Here is a 17,635-nt window from a genome sequence, read left to right as displayed (position 1 = left end):
TGGTGTAAAGAGATTTTTAACAGTAAGAGAAAAAAAGATCTTTCGCAATGTAAAGATATAGGTATCGTCAGATTGTAGAACTATGCATGTGTTTTGAGAAACAACACTATGCCCAATATTAATGGCAACACAGATCATATCGAAAACGGAGTTGATTCCAGAAAAATAAACTATAAAAAAAAAAGAGAGAAAGAAAAGAAAAAGAAAAAGAAAAAAAAATATGTATGTGTAATCACAATAATTTATCAAATATATTTTGTGAAATGAGTTATGTTATGAATACTTATATTATGAAGACATAATATCTTACCAAATAGTGCTTCCCTTAACTATTAGGTAAGCTAACATGAGGGATACTAAGTTAAAAGCTGTAAACTTAGTAAATTGTTACAGCAAATATGCAATAAAGATATTGTTACGTTGTAAAAAAAAAAAAAGAACTATGCATGTGCATATGTGTATAACAAGTCCAACAAGAATGTGTCCAAAGTACACAGATGCCCCACTCGCACTATAATTTTCCATGTTCCATGGACCGTGAAATTGGGTAAATATCTAATTTGGCATTAAAATAAGAAAGATCATACTATAGGGAACATGTGTACTAAGTTTCAAGTTGATTGGGCTTCAATTTCATCAAAAACTACCTTGACCAAAAACTTTAACCTGAAACTCCCATGTTCATTTTCTTTGTTCAGGGGACCGTGAAATTGGGGTAAAAAGTCTAATTTGGCATTAAAATTAGAAAGATCATATCATAAGCAATAAGTGTACTAAGTTTCAAATTGATTGGACTTCAGCTTCATCAAAAACTACCTTGACCAAAAACTTGAACCTGAAACTCCCACTTTCATTTTCTATGTTCTGTGGACCGTGATATTGGGGTCAAAAGTCTAATTTGGCTTTAAAATTAGAAAGATCATATCATAAGCAACAAACTTTAACCTGAAACTCCCACTTTCATTTTCTATGTTCTGTGGACCGTGAAATTGGGGTCAAAAGTCTAATTTGGCTTTAAAATTAGAAAGATCATATCATAAGCAACAAGTGTACTAAGTTTCAAGTTGATTGGACTTCAACTTCATCAAAAACTACCTTGACCAAAAACTTTAACCTGAAGCAGGACGAACGAACGGACGGACGAACGAACCACGGAGCCACAGACCAGAAAACATAATGCCCCTCTACTATCGTAGGTGGGGCATAATAATAATAAAAACAGCTATTTCTTTTTAGTTTTTAAGACATTGTAAGAGAGAAAGAATGTGAATCCTTATGGTAGTATATTCTTACACATACCATTACCAACAACATCTGCCTCTTCTGAATGTACCAGTCCATGTGTAGTATAGGACATAACATCTTCTCCTCCAGGAGTTGTACCGACTGCCCATTCATAATCTACAACTCCATGTAAATGACTCTCAAAACCATTGAACTGTAGTGTTGTAGTAGAAAAGTCTAACTGATAATCTATATCTTCATTTAGAACTAAGGTATTACCATCAGTACCCTCAGCTCCATCTATCACTAAACCTGATATAGAGATTATACAGTAATAATAAATGTTACAAATGGATATACAAACCATATCACAATCAACAATGAGAGACAAAAAGTTAAGTTCTGAATGGCTGATATTGGCCTCAATAAATATAAAATAGTCTCTAAATAATGGGGATTGTGTCTATGGGACACAGATGTTGATCCAGCTTGTCTCTCATATACAGTTATAAAAGAACATAGCTGAAAAACAATAAAAGTGACACTACCCAAATTTGTACTTGATGTGAATTTTGTGGTAATAACAATTGTGTATAAGTTTCATATCATTTGGGTGAGGCAAACTTAATTTAGAGGACAGCAACAAAAAATTCAGCAATCATTCCATTTGTAAAGGGACATAACTCTAGAACAATGAGAGTGACACCCCCAAACTACAAACTTGAGCTGTATTTGGTAGTTATAAGCATTGTGTATAAGCTTATAACTATTTGGTTGAGGCTAATATTTCAGTTTTTTTTTCATTTGTATAGGGACATAACGCTAGAAATGTTAAAATGACACCACCATCCTGCTTCCATATACAGGGATAGTTTCTTTATATAAACCATGCCATTAGTTTTCTTGTTTAAATTTTTTTACATTTATCATTACAGGGCCTTTTATAGCTGACTGCGGTATGGGTTTTAGGGGTTAGCTGAGGCACCACTGGGGGTGCAGGATTTTAACGCTGTATTGAAGACCCATTGGTGGCATTCGGCTGTTTTCTGCTCTTTGGTCGGGTTGTTGTCTTTTTGACACATTCTCCATTTCTATTCTCAATTTTATTTGCTCATTGTTGTAGGCAGTACAGTGACCTATATTTTTTTTTAACTTGTATGTCATTTGGTCTCTGATAAAAGCATCTTACCTGGTTTGTCCTCATCTACCACCACAATAGGTGTAGATGTGACAGGATTACTCTCCTGTCCTGACACTGTATCCCTGTCATACATACCTGGTTTGTCTTCATCTACAACAACAATAGGTGTAGATGTGACAGGATTACTCTCCTGTTCTGACACTGTATCCCTGTCATACATACCTGGTTTGTCTTAATCTACCACAACAATAGGTATAGATGTAACAGGATTACTCTCCTGTCCTGACACTGTATCCCTGTCATACATACCTGGTTTGTCCTCATCTACAACAACAATAGGTGAAGACGTTACAGGATTACTCTCTTGTCCTGACACTGTATCCCTGTCATACATATCTGGTTTGTCTTCATCTACTACAACAATAGGTGTAGATGTGACAGTATTACTCTCCTGTCCTGACACAATATCACTGTCATACATACCTGGCTTGTCTTCATCTACCACAACAATAGGTGTAGACGTTACAGGATTACTCTCCTGTCCTGACACTGTATCCCTGTCATACATACCTGGTTTGTCTTCATCTACCACAACAATAGGTGTAGATGTGACAGGATTACTCTCCTGTCCTGACACTGTATCCCTGTCATACATACCTGGCTTGTCTTCATCTACCACAACAATAGGTGTAGATGTGACAGGATTACTCTCCTGTCCTGACACAGTATCCCTGTCATACATACCTGGCTTGTCTTCATCTACCACAACAATAGGTGTAGATGTGACAGGATTACTCTGCTGACCTGACACAGTATCACTGTCATACATACCTGGCTTGTCTTCATCTATCACAACAATAGGTGTAGACGTTACAGGATTACTCTCCTGTCCTGACACTGTATCCCTGTCATACATACCTGGCTTGTCTTCATCTACCACAACAATAGGTGTAGATGTGACAGGATTACTCTGCTGACCTGACACAGTATCACTGTCATACATACCTGGCTTGTCTTCATCTATCACAACAATAGGTGTAGACGTTACAGGATTACTCTCCTGTTCTGACACTGTATCCCTGTCATACATACCTGGTTTGTCTTAATCTACCACAACAATAGGTGTAGATGTGACATGATTTCTCTCCTGTCCTGACACTGTATCCCTGTCATACATACCTGGCTTGTCTTCATCTACAACAATAATAGGTGTAGATGTGACAGGATTACTCTCCTGTCCTAACACTGTATCCCTGTCATACATACCTGGTTTGTCTTAATCTACCACAACAATAGGTGTAGATGTGACATGATTACTCTCCTGTCCTGACACAGTATCCCTTTCATACATACCTGGCTTGTCTTCATCTACCACAACAATAGGTGTAGATGTGACATGATTACTCTCCTGTCCTGACACTGTATCACTGTCATACATACCTGGTGTGTCTTCATCTACCACAACAATAGGTGTAGATGTGACAGGATTACTCTCCTGTCCTGACACTGTATCCCTGTCATACATACCTGGTTTGTCTTCATCTACCACAACAATAGGTGTAGATGTGACAGGATTACTCTCCTGACCTGACACAGTATCACTGTCATACATACCTGGCTTGTCTTCATCTACCATAACAATAGGTGTAGACGTTTCAGGATTACTCTCCTGACCTGACACAGTATCACTGTCATACATACCTGGCTTGTTTTCATCTACCACAACAATAGGTGTAGATGTGACAGTATTACTCTCCTGTCCTGCCACAGTATCCCTGTCATACATACCTGGTTTGTCTTCATCTACCACAACAATAGGTGTAGATGTGACAGGATTACTCTCCTGTCCTGACACTGTATCCCTGTCATATATACCTGGTTTGTCTTCATCTACCACAACAATAGGTGTAGATGTAACAGGATTACTCTCCTGTCCTGACACTGTATCCCTGTTATACATACCTGGTTTGTGACAGGATTACTCTCCTGTCCTGATACCCTATCCCTGTCATACATACCTGGTTTGTCTTCATCTACCACAACAATAGGTGTAGATGTGACAAGATTACTCTCCTGTCCTGACACAGTATCACTGTCATACATACCTGGAGCCAATTTCACAAAATATCGTAAGTTTAAGTCTTAAGTGTTATACTTAAGACTTTCCTAAGTGCAATCCTAAGATAATTTCACAAAGCATATCATAAGTTTTAATCCTAAACTTAGGACCACTCTTACGATTAAATCTTAAGTCTTATCTTACGACCACTCTTAAGATATAAATACCTTAGCAACGTACTTTCGTTTTATCGAAGCATGCGCAGCGGTATCTCCCTATGCAAACCAAACGGAACAGAATACTTTCCACGTAGATCTGATGGAAATAACAAAAAGAAAGCCACACAATTCAGAGAATGAGCTTCTTGTACTCTCTGGCACAGTTACATCCAACATTTCTGTGATAAGGGGAGAGTTCGGGCAAAATCCTGACTATCCAAGACAAAAACAAGTACCTGTTGGGCACAGGTTGTCGAAAGGTACAAAACTGTGTTTTTTTCATTGCCCATGTACTTAGCCCATGTAACAGTATGGCAAAATTAGGAGAAAAAATGGTCTACCCTTCATTCTAGTGAAAAAGTGCAATTACTTATTTATGCATTTATGTATAAATACATGCAAAGAAATTGCTTCGGCCGTTGAATTAATTAATGTTGATCATTTGGTAGTAAGGGCAAAAAAAAAACTATCGTCATTAGCTTATATTGTATTGAATATGGCAATTTATCATATTCATTAATTAAACATTAATTATACTGATTCCCCTATCCGCTGGGTGACTGGGACACCTTTTTAAACAACCAAAATCGCTAAGTAAATCTATACATTAAAAGGTTGTTTTGTGTGACACTTCTCCAATGGCCATTCTATATCTACCCGGGGGATACTCACTATATATATGATACCGGGGCGGGTATGTTCCGACACACCGGGTTGCATTTTCAGCTAAATTGTTTGAAATTGGGTTAATATGTTTTTTTCTCCTTGCATTTGAAGGGGTCGGATTTGACTATCTAGAACGCAGGACATTGCAAATCTATTGTTTTGAATTGAATATGAAGCTCAATTTATTTTTCAATTCGAATTTTGGAAGCTGACACTTAGTACAAAACGACCGTGCTTACAATTTAATGACTTATCTGTCAAAATTTTATTTTTGAACTGAAATGTTTCAAGTTTCCAAATTAAATTTCCGATGGGACATTTCCGTACATCATATTCTTTTGAAAATATGTATGCACATTTTAAATCGAGACAGCCATGTAAACCAATACTGAAATATATCACGCCATAGAATGTTGATGCAAAATTTCGAAGAGTTGCGTGAACATTTCGCGAATTGTTTGAGTTTTATGATTCGAGTTTGTTACATGGGACAACGCTAAGTAAACGTTTTTCGGATAATCTGTGTCTTCCTAAGCCTAAGCCTATGCATATTATATTTTTATTCTTTCTCTGTCATAATGTGAAAATTTAAGAATTAATCTTTATTTTCATGTATAATTTGAAATATTTATTTCACCATTTCTATAAAAGATTTCCCGTCAAATATGTACTTCACGCTATTTTTCGTGGTAGTGTAGCAATATCAACGTTGCGTCACCTGTCCTAAGTCAGGAAACTTTAACTATTAAATATACATGCTCCAAGTCAGGAACCGTTACATTAGTGCACTTCACAATTATTTATTTTTTTTAGCCAAAAAAAGGTCCAAATTTTTTTTCAGATTGTATTCTACGCCCCCTTTTTCAAATATCCTGGAAACGCCCCTGATTGTAGAAGGTCCACCAGAGTTATGAGCGAGGATTTCTTGCCAAATAATAGAAAGCTCAGGGTTAGGATTTATAAAACAGAAAAAGTAAAGTGGCAATATTCATGTGTATTTCAAACGCAGAGAGGTACAACCGGCACCCTTAGCCAAAAATAAATCTTCTTTTTTTATGTGCCTTGGGACTTTATGTTTTGAATTGTAGGTCAACTTTCTATATTTGGTATTTATTCTATAAATGTTGGTCCAACGTGGTATACATGTAATGCAGGAATATAGTATTTTGGAGTTGGGCAATTTCTTATTTCAAGGCGGGGACTCCAAGCAGACAACAGCATGTGTAATTAACAGCAGCGTAGATTTTATTTTTGAATACTAGTAAATAAATTTGGTGTATTTACTGTCTTCTGATTGGTTAAAAGTATTAGTTTTATTTTCAATGTTGTCAATTTTTATGGCGACACGCCCACTCTGACGTTGTGTATTCATACGCCAACATGTGTGTACGTTGTTTTTGTTAATATAAATAATATAAAAAGTTCTTTGAGCCTTATTTTTGATAGAAATTTATTTATAATGAATGGCAATAATTTATTTTGAATTTATTGACCAATAAAATTAATTTTTGACTCGTCACATTTTACATAATCCGCTTCGCGGATTATTCAATGTGAAGAGTCAAAAATTAATTTTATGGTTCAATAAAATCAAAATAAATAATAGCCATTCATTAAATAAAGAGATTTGCCCGTCCTGTACATGGATTAATCGATTAGAAAGCAATATTAAATTGGAAAGTCTCGTTCAAGGGATGAAAATGGAGGGGGCAAAAGGATGTGTTCCAAACGGGTTATTTGTATCTTATGAACTCTAAATATTTAAAAAAAAAAGTTAGTCTAAATGTGAATGGTCTTCTTTGTTTCTCCCATGCCATGAAATTGCCTCCGTTGAAAGTTTGCAAATATCCCATAGAGCAAATTACACGGATGATAAATATTGACCATTTGGTACATTGTCGTGTTCTAAGCGACACGTGCATGCAGGTCATAAATTAATTTGTTGAATGAAACTAAATCTTTATCTACAAATGGGTGCCGTAGGAGGTCCACCAGAGTTTTTAGCGAGAATTTCTTGGCATGGTGCACTTTGTTTGAATACCGAGTAGGTTATAGACATTAAAATACAAAACTATCAATGAAAATTAGTAGAATTGTTAGAGATAAGCAAAAACACTTATTTTAGGCAGCTATTATAAGTCCTATGATAGTATCTCCTCAGGGTTAGCGCACAGGTACTTCGTCTTATGAATATAAGAAGGGAAATATAAAATATTACGATAATGAGTAAAAACCTGACACATAGCTATGCATTTTTGCGCCTGTCTCAAGTCACGTGCCTCTAGCCTTTGTTAGTCTGGTAGGATTTTTGATTTTAGTTTCTTGTGTATAATTTGGAGTTTAGTATGACGTCCATTATCACTGAACTAGTTTATTTATTTGTTTAGGGGCCAGCTGAAGGATACCCTCCGGTTGCGGGAGTTTCATGCTGAATTGAAGACCTATTGATGACTTTTTGCTGTACGTGTTGTCTGTTCTATGGTTGGGTTGTTGTCTCTTTGACACATTCCCCATTTTCATTCTCAAGTTTATAAAAGTATAACAACACTTCGATTGCTGTTCTTCATTCTAAACTAGCTATGAAACCCTAAAAAAATTTGCAAAACTCATACTTCACTAAACAAGGAGAACCCTTTTGGTTCAAATTGTTAGTGTTGAAAGTAGATTTAGCCATGATGCAAATGCCCCACATGAGCTGGGACAATATCCCTAATGCGCCTTGAAATGAGGAACAAGTCACGTGTAAACAAAATATCTCTGTGTAGTGATATTTGACACATTTCTATGATAAACAAATGACTGAACTGAACCATATGTGTTAATTTGGAAAGTAAGGGAACACAGAATAAATGTGTAAAAACTATGGAGCCATTAAATGTGTTCAAAGTATTAAATTTTTAAAGAACTTATTGTGTCAAAAATGGGATTTTTTACCATGAGGAGCCACATCGCAAAAGGATACTCGGGGTTTGCTAATTTACGGGAAAATGAATCACACTTCGTACCCCGAAAATTTAACCACATATGTAAAAATGTCTCAGCTTCGAAACAAGCCATCATACATATACAAGTTTATGATATGGGCTGAGCAACAGAAGAAAACGTTTTCATTACCACCTATGTAGAAACAATTGCGCATATTGCCCCAGCTGTGGTCTGTTGATGAAATGGTAGTATGTTGCATATGTCAAGTATATATGGATATGATTTTATTAATTTTCTTAATTATTCCAACTTTCCAAAGCAAGTGAATTTTGTATTATTTCCTTATTTTGATGTCATACCATTAGGACGAGTAAATGGTTATTTATTCTAAGATAAATTGGAACTCTAATTGAAAATCAAGCTTTAAGGAATTATATACAATTACGCTTACTACTTCAATGTAGTACATAACTTAAATGCGGACTATACATGTATTTTCCTATTTTGAATGATGCAAAATTGTAGATTTATTTTCTTGATATACATTAAGGTGCTAATATGTGTATGCGCTGGCCCTTGAATTGGAAAACGGTAGCGGTTTATTATCTCGGCATCTGTATACATATCTAGTGGGATCGTACGGTCTCTACATATGCTTTCTCTACGTAAGTGGCGTATAAAGAAAATAATTGGCAACGCTGGAATCATTTTATAAATACTTAAGATAATCGTAAGAGTGGTCGTAAGTATTTCTTAGACACTTAAGTATGGATAGAGGCACTCTTAAGTTTACGATCAAAGTTGGTCGTAAGTTTTGACGTAAGTTCTTTTGTGAAATTGGTTTTTGACTTAAGACTTGACGTAAGTGAAATCTTAGACTTATGATGTTTTGTGAAATTGGCCCCTGGCTTGTCTCCATCTACCACAAAAATAGGTGTAGATGTGACAGGATTACTCTCCTGTCCTGACACTGTATCACTGTCATATATACCTGGCTTGTCTTCATCTACCACAACAATAGGTGTAGATGTGACAGGATTACTCTTCTGTTCTGACACTGTATCCCTGTCATACATACCTGGTTTGTCTTAATCTACCACAACAATAGGTGTAGATGTGACAGGATTACTCTCCTGTCCTGACACAGTATCACTGTCATACATACCTGACCTGTCTTCATCTACAACAACAATAGGTGTAGATGTGACAGGATTACTCTCATGTTCTGACACAGTATCCCTGTCATACATACCTGGCTTGTCTTCATCTACTACAACAATAGGTGTAGATGTGACAGTATTACTCTCCTGTCCTGCCACTGTATCCCTGTCATACATACCTGGTTTGTCTTCATCTACTACAACAATAGGTGTAGATGTGACAGTATTACTCTCCTGTCCTGCCACTGTATCCCTGTCATACATACCTGGTTTGTCTTAATCTACTACAACAATAGGTGTAGATGTGACAGGATTACTCTCCTGTTCTGACACTGTATCCCTGTCATACATACCTGGCTTGTCTTCATCTACTACAACAATAGGTGTAGATGTGACAGGATTACTCTGCTGTCCTGCTCCATTCTCTGCCTTCACACTGACATAATACACTGGTGTGTAAGTTATCAAGTCTGTCAGCTGTAGTGTCAGGTCAGGTATGTATATATCCTTCTCTGTTCCAAAAACTGTCCAAGACAGGATATCTGTGCCACCTGAATACACAAGCATATTTCTGTTACATGACTGTTGAAGTAAATTCCAATATCAGGTAAGGGAAAGTTATACATATTTTTATTCTCCTAGGAAAAATGGGAGTAAAATATTAAAGCCATTTGCAAACAGTGTATTTTCTAGGAAATACTATACTTATAAGCCTCACTTTTTGTAACTTTTGATGTAGGCTCAATTTTCAAATGAGGATGATCATGATTATGATGGATTGTGATATGAATATAAACTCTGAAGTTTACTAGTCTGACACACAAAGCCAGATAGACATTCACAAGGTACCTACCCAAACACATTATTCTGATCCAAAGCCTACCAGTTTTTGCTTTACTCTAGCAGGCTGAGGGCAGAAGCAGCAAATAGAGTTTTTCAAGTCTTTCATTTGACCTAGCTTGGCATGAATCTAAGGAGGCAAGAATACTACCACTAAATTGAAGAGGTGGTTGATTTTATAAAATGAACACTGACCATGAGTTGTTCCTACAGCCACTTTAAACTTTGTAATGCCTGACTGGTGATCATCTGCTCCCCAGGCTGCCTTGATCCCAGTTGTATCAGCTTGCCACACATATCCATCTATAACTGTCTCTATTCTGCCTGCTAAGCTTCCTACATGAAGCCAGTGCATCTAGAAAAATCAATAATTGTCATTTATAGTATTCATACAGATTGTTAAAGACCAAACAGCCTATTCATTTCTATCAGTGATTTTTCATTAAAGTTTTGTGTGAAGGTGTTGCATGATTTGAGGAACAAAATATGATGAAAAAAATTGGGGGTCACAGACTTAGTTTTGTCACTATAGCAACCTCAATTTCGTGTTTTCCCGAATATTAACATAATATTTGCTTGTTATCTAAACTTTCCAAAAATGCTTTATATCAAACTTACAAGCATAATTCTTGTTTCACGTTAAACAGTAGATATGTATCTTTCAAATACAGGTTCAAGAGTTTAAGACTCATATTGTTTTGATCTTTAAAAATATGATTTATTTCATTCCCGCCAAAAATTAAACGTAAAACTGAAAAACGTTTCCAGTATTAAAAAATATCTACCAGTGATTTTTTTATAAAAATTTAAAGAAGGACAGTGCCATATGTACTCTTCAAAATAAAGCAAAAAAAGGTGTATGTCACCGACCTTTCAAAAAAGTTACGAGTAACGTTCATGTTTTTTTTCTCGTTCGTTTTGAAGAAAAGAGTTTCTTCAGAACATTGCATCTGACGTCATAGTACAAACTTTCCTTGCTGGCGCACTATTTGAAAAAGAAAATCGCAAATTGGACGTTTGAAGCCCACATTTAAATTTCCAAGAATAACAACTATATTCACCTACTTTATTATCCGGTAATACTAGAGATTAAGCATGTATCAGTTTCAGATCTTATGATGTTGTGGCCGCACAATATAAACCTTCAGAAACACTATACGTCGGAATGGAAAATTGTTTGAAATAATCTTTCACGCCGCTTTTGTATTGAAAGTCTGTTTCTGTCCCTCATAAGCAAAATTATTGAAAATAAAAAAAAGAAATGAAAGATGGCACTGGTTAACTTACAGAGTATTTGACTATACCAGACTAGACGTGGGGCTTGTTTCTTTTTCGCGTCAATTTCAGGTGTTTGTCGTAACGAACTCATTCGATACTGTTGACAGACGGACATACAAAAGCATGGACGGACTTCTTTATACCATTATTTTTCCCGACTAAGACGAACGTTTAGAAATTATTGCATCGAGTTTGTGAATTCATTATTTTTAATATTTAAGATATAAGGAAATTAAAAATATAGGTATAATACATGAATGAAAGTTTTGATTCTAAAACGTTATACATCTATTTTAAAATACAACCCTTTTATTCTAACTCATGTGTTTTGAATAAACGAGACAGTAAATATAAAATACAAAAAGTTTTTGGTTTAAAAATTAATTTAGAAATAATTTTCCGTTGAAAACTACATAGTGAGATTTCTCCAACAGGATAAAATATAATAAATCTAAATTGCTCATTTTGGAAATTAAAACAAGGAAAAGGTTGTTGCCGGCATTGAAAATCGAAATTTGTTTTCAATCTTTCCGGTCACAGTTGTAGCTAAATGAAAGGGAGCGATTTTATGTAAGATATTATTCCTGGAGCAATTGTTTTTGTAATAAGTTAAATTTACAACAATTTAGTTTCAAACACCGAAAATTTTGATTTTAATTCACATTCGCTGAGTATTAGTTTTATTAATTTTTGCCTTACAGCTAATTTCCTACTGCATGTAGGGTAAAACTTTGGTTGGCTTCCTTGCTTTCTTTGTATAAATGTTTACTCAAGCTCTGTAATTAAGATTGACATCTTTATATATAGGTATGTAAACCTGTATATATAAGCTATTTAATTGAATTGGACGTTATCAAAATATAATTATACAAAATATACAAACAAAGCAAAGTGTTGATCTACATACATTAGGAAGTTAGCTGTAAGTTTCAGTGAGATCAGGCGAAATGTTTATCATTTCTCCTTAAGACAATTTTAAATTAAACAAATGACAAACAAAAAAGACCTTTTGTCTTTTTTTTTTTTTTTCCAACAAATAAATATTCTTTATTCTTCAAATTGCTTGTTACATGTTTACTTCATTGTCCAAGCTTCAATAAAGTATCCCTGTGAAATACTTTCTGAGTATCCAGGAAAATACACAGAATATAATAAAATATAATAAAACATTATTTTTTATTCCCATCAATTATATCAATCTTTTTAACTTTATGAAAAATACATTTTGAGATACTGTTTTGTTCTCATTCATGAACCTTCGTAAATCCTTTATAAACATAGCATACACATCTAAAAATTTCAGTTTTTGCTCGGATACATAGTACGACTTGTAAATACAAAAACCTATAATTGTCAAGAAATAATTAAAACCGTTATACCCTTGATCTGATATTTTGTATCCAAATACTATATGTTTTGCTAATATCTTGTTTTGAAAATTCATTTTTGCTAGAACATAATGTACTTTCTCCCAAAAATCTTTCAAAAATGAACATGTAATAAAGAAATGCAAATAATCTTCTTCTTTTGTTTTACAAAAATTGCATTTATCGTTCTCAGATATTTTCCACTTTAATAGTAGCTGCTTTGTGGGAATAATATATTGAAGCAGTTTCCATCTGAAAATTTTTAACTTATTTTCCTTTAAAATTTTAAATATAAAATCGTATACAAATGACATCTGTGGTATGTATTCTAATTTTAAATATCTTGTCCAAATGTTGATACCGATTGGCTTTATATATTTTTTATCTACTAAAGTTTTATAGAGTATTTTATTGTTGATATCTTTTGTTTCAATTTGTTTATTTTGCCATCTTAATTTGACCTTACATATATTGATTATACTCTTAACGGAGTTTTCTTTTTTTAAAACTTGCATCCATTCTTTTGGGATGCAGGATTTTAACATCTTAAACTCTGCAATCCAGTTTGTTTTATTAATTAACTTTTTTAAAATAAAACTTTCGGATAAATTTCCTTCACGATCGAATATGTCATTAATATAAACCAATCCACTTTTAACCCAGCTCGGGAAAAACAAGCATTTGTTGCGACATTTAATATATTTATTTCCCCAAATAATCTGTTTTCTAATATTAGAAAAGTGATTAGAAAATGTTGATAAACCTCCTCCTGTTTTAACCCAACTTGAAATTACTTGTAAATAAAAATCGGGTATTTTTGCAAGTCCATCTATTGATTTAATATTATCTAAATTCATGTTAAAAACAAGAAAGTTTTTACCAAGATTGTTAAAATATTTAGTAGGAATAATCTTCCAGTTCGGCATATTGATTGTTGTTAATTTAGAGACCCATGAGGCTTTCAGTGCTGTAAAATAACTGTCAAAATCGATCATTCTTAACCCCCCTTTTTGGTATTCGCCAATAAGTGTGTTTCTTTTTACTTTGTCATTTTTTCCTTCCCAAATATATTTGAAACAGCTGCTTTCAATTTCTTTCAAGTAAATATCTGGAACTTTGCACGAAGTAGCCAAAAATGTAAATTTTGGTAATATTAAAGATTTTATGATCAATATTTTCCCAACCATTGTTAATTTTCTTTTTTCCCATGTTTTAATTAATGATTTCATGTTATCTATTTTAGGTTCCCAATTTAACTTTTCACCTTGAAGTTTATCGTGACCAAAATAAATGCCTAAAGCTTTGACAGGTTTGTCTGTCCAGCGTATGCCCTCAATCTTATCTACGCTGTTTTTAAGCGCCCCAATCCAAATTCCTTCTGTTTTATTACGGTTTAGCTTCAACCCTGAGAAAGAGCCAAATGTTTCAATAATATTCATAGCTTTAGATATATCTGATTTTGAACTACAAAACAGAGTTGTATCATCAGCTAATTGTGATATTTTGATGCTATGTGTTTTATTATCTATAGTAATACGAAAACCTTTAATGTCTGAGGTTTGCCTCAATCGCTCGGCCATAATTTCGACCGATAAAACAAAAAGTAAAGCCGATAAAGGACACCCTTGACGGATTCCTCTAGAGTTTTCAAAAATTTCGGATACCCATCCATTATTTATTACACACGTCTGTATTCCCTTATATAATGTTTCCACCCATGATATGAATGATTCATTAAAACCAAAATGTTTTAGAACACCTAACATAAATTCCCATTCCAAAGAATCAAAAGCTTTTGTAAAATCAACAAATATTATAGCCCCATCTATTCCGTTTGATTCTGCATAGTCCATTATATCTTGGATTTGCCGTAAATTAAATCCAATAAATCGATTTTTTACATATCCAGTTTGATCTTCATTAATTAATTTAGGAAGAAGTTTTTTTAGTCTCTGTGCTAAAACATGAGATAGTATTTTCAAATCTACATTTAATAATGATATTGGACGATAATTGTCTAAAGATAATGGATCATTTTTCTTGAATAATAAAGTAAGAACACCCGTTCGTTGTGTATAAAAAGACCTTTTGTCATAATTTTTTTTTACTATAAGATTTTGTCAAATAAGCAGTATAAATAAATTTTAACTTCATTGCAAGATCGGACATTATTTAACGAGAATCATCCAGACATCAGTTACATGCACACATTGCCAGTATGTCAAAACTTTAAGGAATAATTGATTATCGGCCTAACCTTGTGAATACTATATTTTTAAAATTTTAGAAAAATTGCCACTAAAATTAGAAGGATCATTGTATAAGGAACATGTTTACTAAGTTTTAAGTTGATAGGACATCAACTTGTCAAAAACTACCTTGACCAAAAACTGTAACCAAAAACTTTAACCTGCAGCGGGACAGACGGACGAACGAACGGACGCACAGACCAGAACACATAATGACCATAAATCGGGCATAAAAATAACTTTAACCTAACCTGTACACAATCGGCACAAACGAAAGACAAAATCTATGAATAAAAAAAATGAAATGCAGATCGACGCATATATAAGACAAAATCTACGCATGTGAAAGATTAAAAAAAAAATGAAATGCAGAACGGCGCAAATGCAAAAAGTCGAGATCAAAATTTATATTTTATTATTTTCATTAGAACGAAGGTTAAATATATTGTACAGTCGACTCTCGTTATGTCGAAGTCAGCCGGACCAGAGAAATATTTCGAGATACATGTAGTTCGAGTCAAACGAACACCGGAAGTTCGACAATCTAAGGGACACAACTCTTGCTTAGCTTGGTAAAGGTAAAATAAATCCGGGTGAATATGGCAAGGGGATCGATATTCTAGTATCAGATCGATGTATTTGTATGTCAGAGTCTTTTATTATTATGACATTATTTTCACTTATTCAATTGTTCCAATTAAAAAAAAAATCCTAAGACTTTTCCAAGAGAGTAATTTCCAATCGATAGTTTCGTTATTTAGGTTGGTTATAGCTGATAAAATTGTTAATTCTCGGATACAAGAGATTTAAGAAAATTTTGATTTCTATTCATTTTGTTTTATCTCACTTTTGCTTTTCAAAAGAAAATATAGCAAGATTAAAGACGCCGTTTGAGTAGTTTTTAGGTGATCATCAACGGAAGCCATAATCCTCACTTTATACACACCCAAGCTCATTAGTGTAAATCACAAATTAATTGTTTTGTAAACATTTTAAATACTTTTTCATGAACATTAACAATGTATCACTAATTATTTATCAAAATTCTATAAAAGATAATCTTAGGTAAACACTCATGGAGATAGCATGTCATAAAACTACAGTGGTCAGTGACCGGAAATTTAATTACACGTGAATTGTCAGATTAACTATTCAATCCATTTAAATCCTGGAGGTCATGTTTTGACATATGTGTATAAGTTCGAGATAAAAAATTAATTTTGAATGCTTTTGTTAACCTTGGGACCGTAAATTTAGTTTGACTCAACCGAAATTTCAACTCATCCAATTTCGACTCATCAGGAGTCGAATTCCATACTTTTGTATGGAATAAAGTTCGGGACCACGTGAAAACTTCGACTCATCCGAAATTTCGAGTCAACCGAGTTCGAGACAACGAGAGTTAACTGTATTATCTTATGTGTACATTTGTGTTAAATTTCCACATGATATTAAAGTAGCGCGACGAATAATAGATCCTCTTTTCTTGGAACGTAGCATACCTACGTAGCGTACATCATGTTGGAATCCGCGAAAAACGCGAAATAGGACGTTATAATTTGACGTTTTTCATTGTTAGAAACAACGTCATAGAGCTTTTATGTCACTACCAAGTTGTGTTATCTGATGCGTATAAACAATAAGCTGTTTGGTCTTTAAGGCGGTATTGGTGTCTTCCTCCATCTTGGATTGTAAAAAACAGAGAATCAAAGGTCTATATTTTCTATCAAGCTAGCAAAATTTGATGCAGGAATGCAGATATTTAATGTAAATTTTCATTTTAAAGAATCAATTTATAAGATTATAACTTATAAATATTAATATTTTTGCAAATGTTGATTATTTTTGGTTGTTTTTAATTTTTTTTTTAATTGGCATTTAAAGGGGAGGTAACTCTAAAACAGTGCATTTTCTGAAGGATTCTACATGAAATTTTCCTATTTAGTATTTTAACCGGAAAAAACGTACGGTGACCATATCTTTTCTTTTGATATTCTCAAAACATTGTCTGAAAGCCATCTTTTCCTTAAGTATTTAACAATTCTATCATTTTGTTTAGTTTCTAATCACAAAATGGTGTTTTTTCCTGTATAATCCATACAAAATGTGTCATTTTGTCACGTCCTGTAGCTTGAGAAAATGCGCGGTGACCTATCGTTTTTATTATATTTTTGAACATTTATCAATAGATACTACGTTTTGGCAAAATATGAAGAAATTCTATCATTTTTATTTTAGACTCCCATACCACCTTAAATCAAAGTTCACAGGTCAATAGCTTACATGGGACCTTTATGCAAAAAATGAATTTCATCATTTCATCATTACCTGTTTTAATTGATTGATTGATTATTGTTAGCGTAATGTCCATTGGCAATAATGATCATTTGTTTTATAAAAAGAAATTTTTCTACATGTTTTGAAGAGGTCTAATATTAAAAGAATATCCTGTTTGGCAACTATTTTGGTTGGTTGCATGCATGATCTGTACAACTCTTGACAAACATA

General features: G+C 33.8%; 1 protein-coding gene across 1 annotated transcript in view; it reads right to left on the bottom strand.

Moving 5' to 3' along the window:
* Nucleotides 1–17,635, bottom strand: part of LOC143046857 (uncharacterized) — a 240,632-nt gene that overhangs the window by 43,906 nt on the left and 179,091 nt on the right. The window contains exons 134-136 of the mRNA XM_076219918.1: nt 10,429–10,588; nt 9,747–9,944; nt 1,300–1,536 (exon numbers count right to left, since the gene is read on the bottom strand). Coding sequence (XP_076076033.1) covers nt 1,300–1,536; nt 9,747–9,944; nt 10,429–10,588 — 595 coding nt within the window. The remainder of the gene's footprint in view (nt 1–1,299; nt 1,537–9,746; nt 9,945–10,428; nt 10,589–17,635) is intronic.

This window comes from Mytilus galloprovincialis, chromosome 9 (genome assembly GCF_965363235.1).
Source record: "Mytilus galloprovincialis chromosome 9, xbMytGall1.hap1.1, whole genome shotgun sequence".
In the NCBI taxonomy this organism is placed as follows: domain Eukaryota; kingdom Metazoa; phylum Mollusca; class Bivalvia; order Mytilida; family Mytilidae; genus Mytilus; species Mytilus galloprovincialis.
This window is presented reverse-complemented; position numbering and strand designations above follow the sequence as displayed.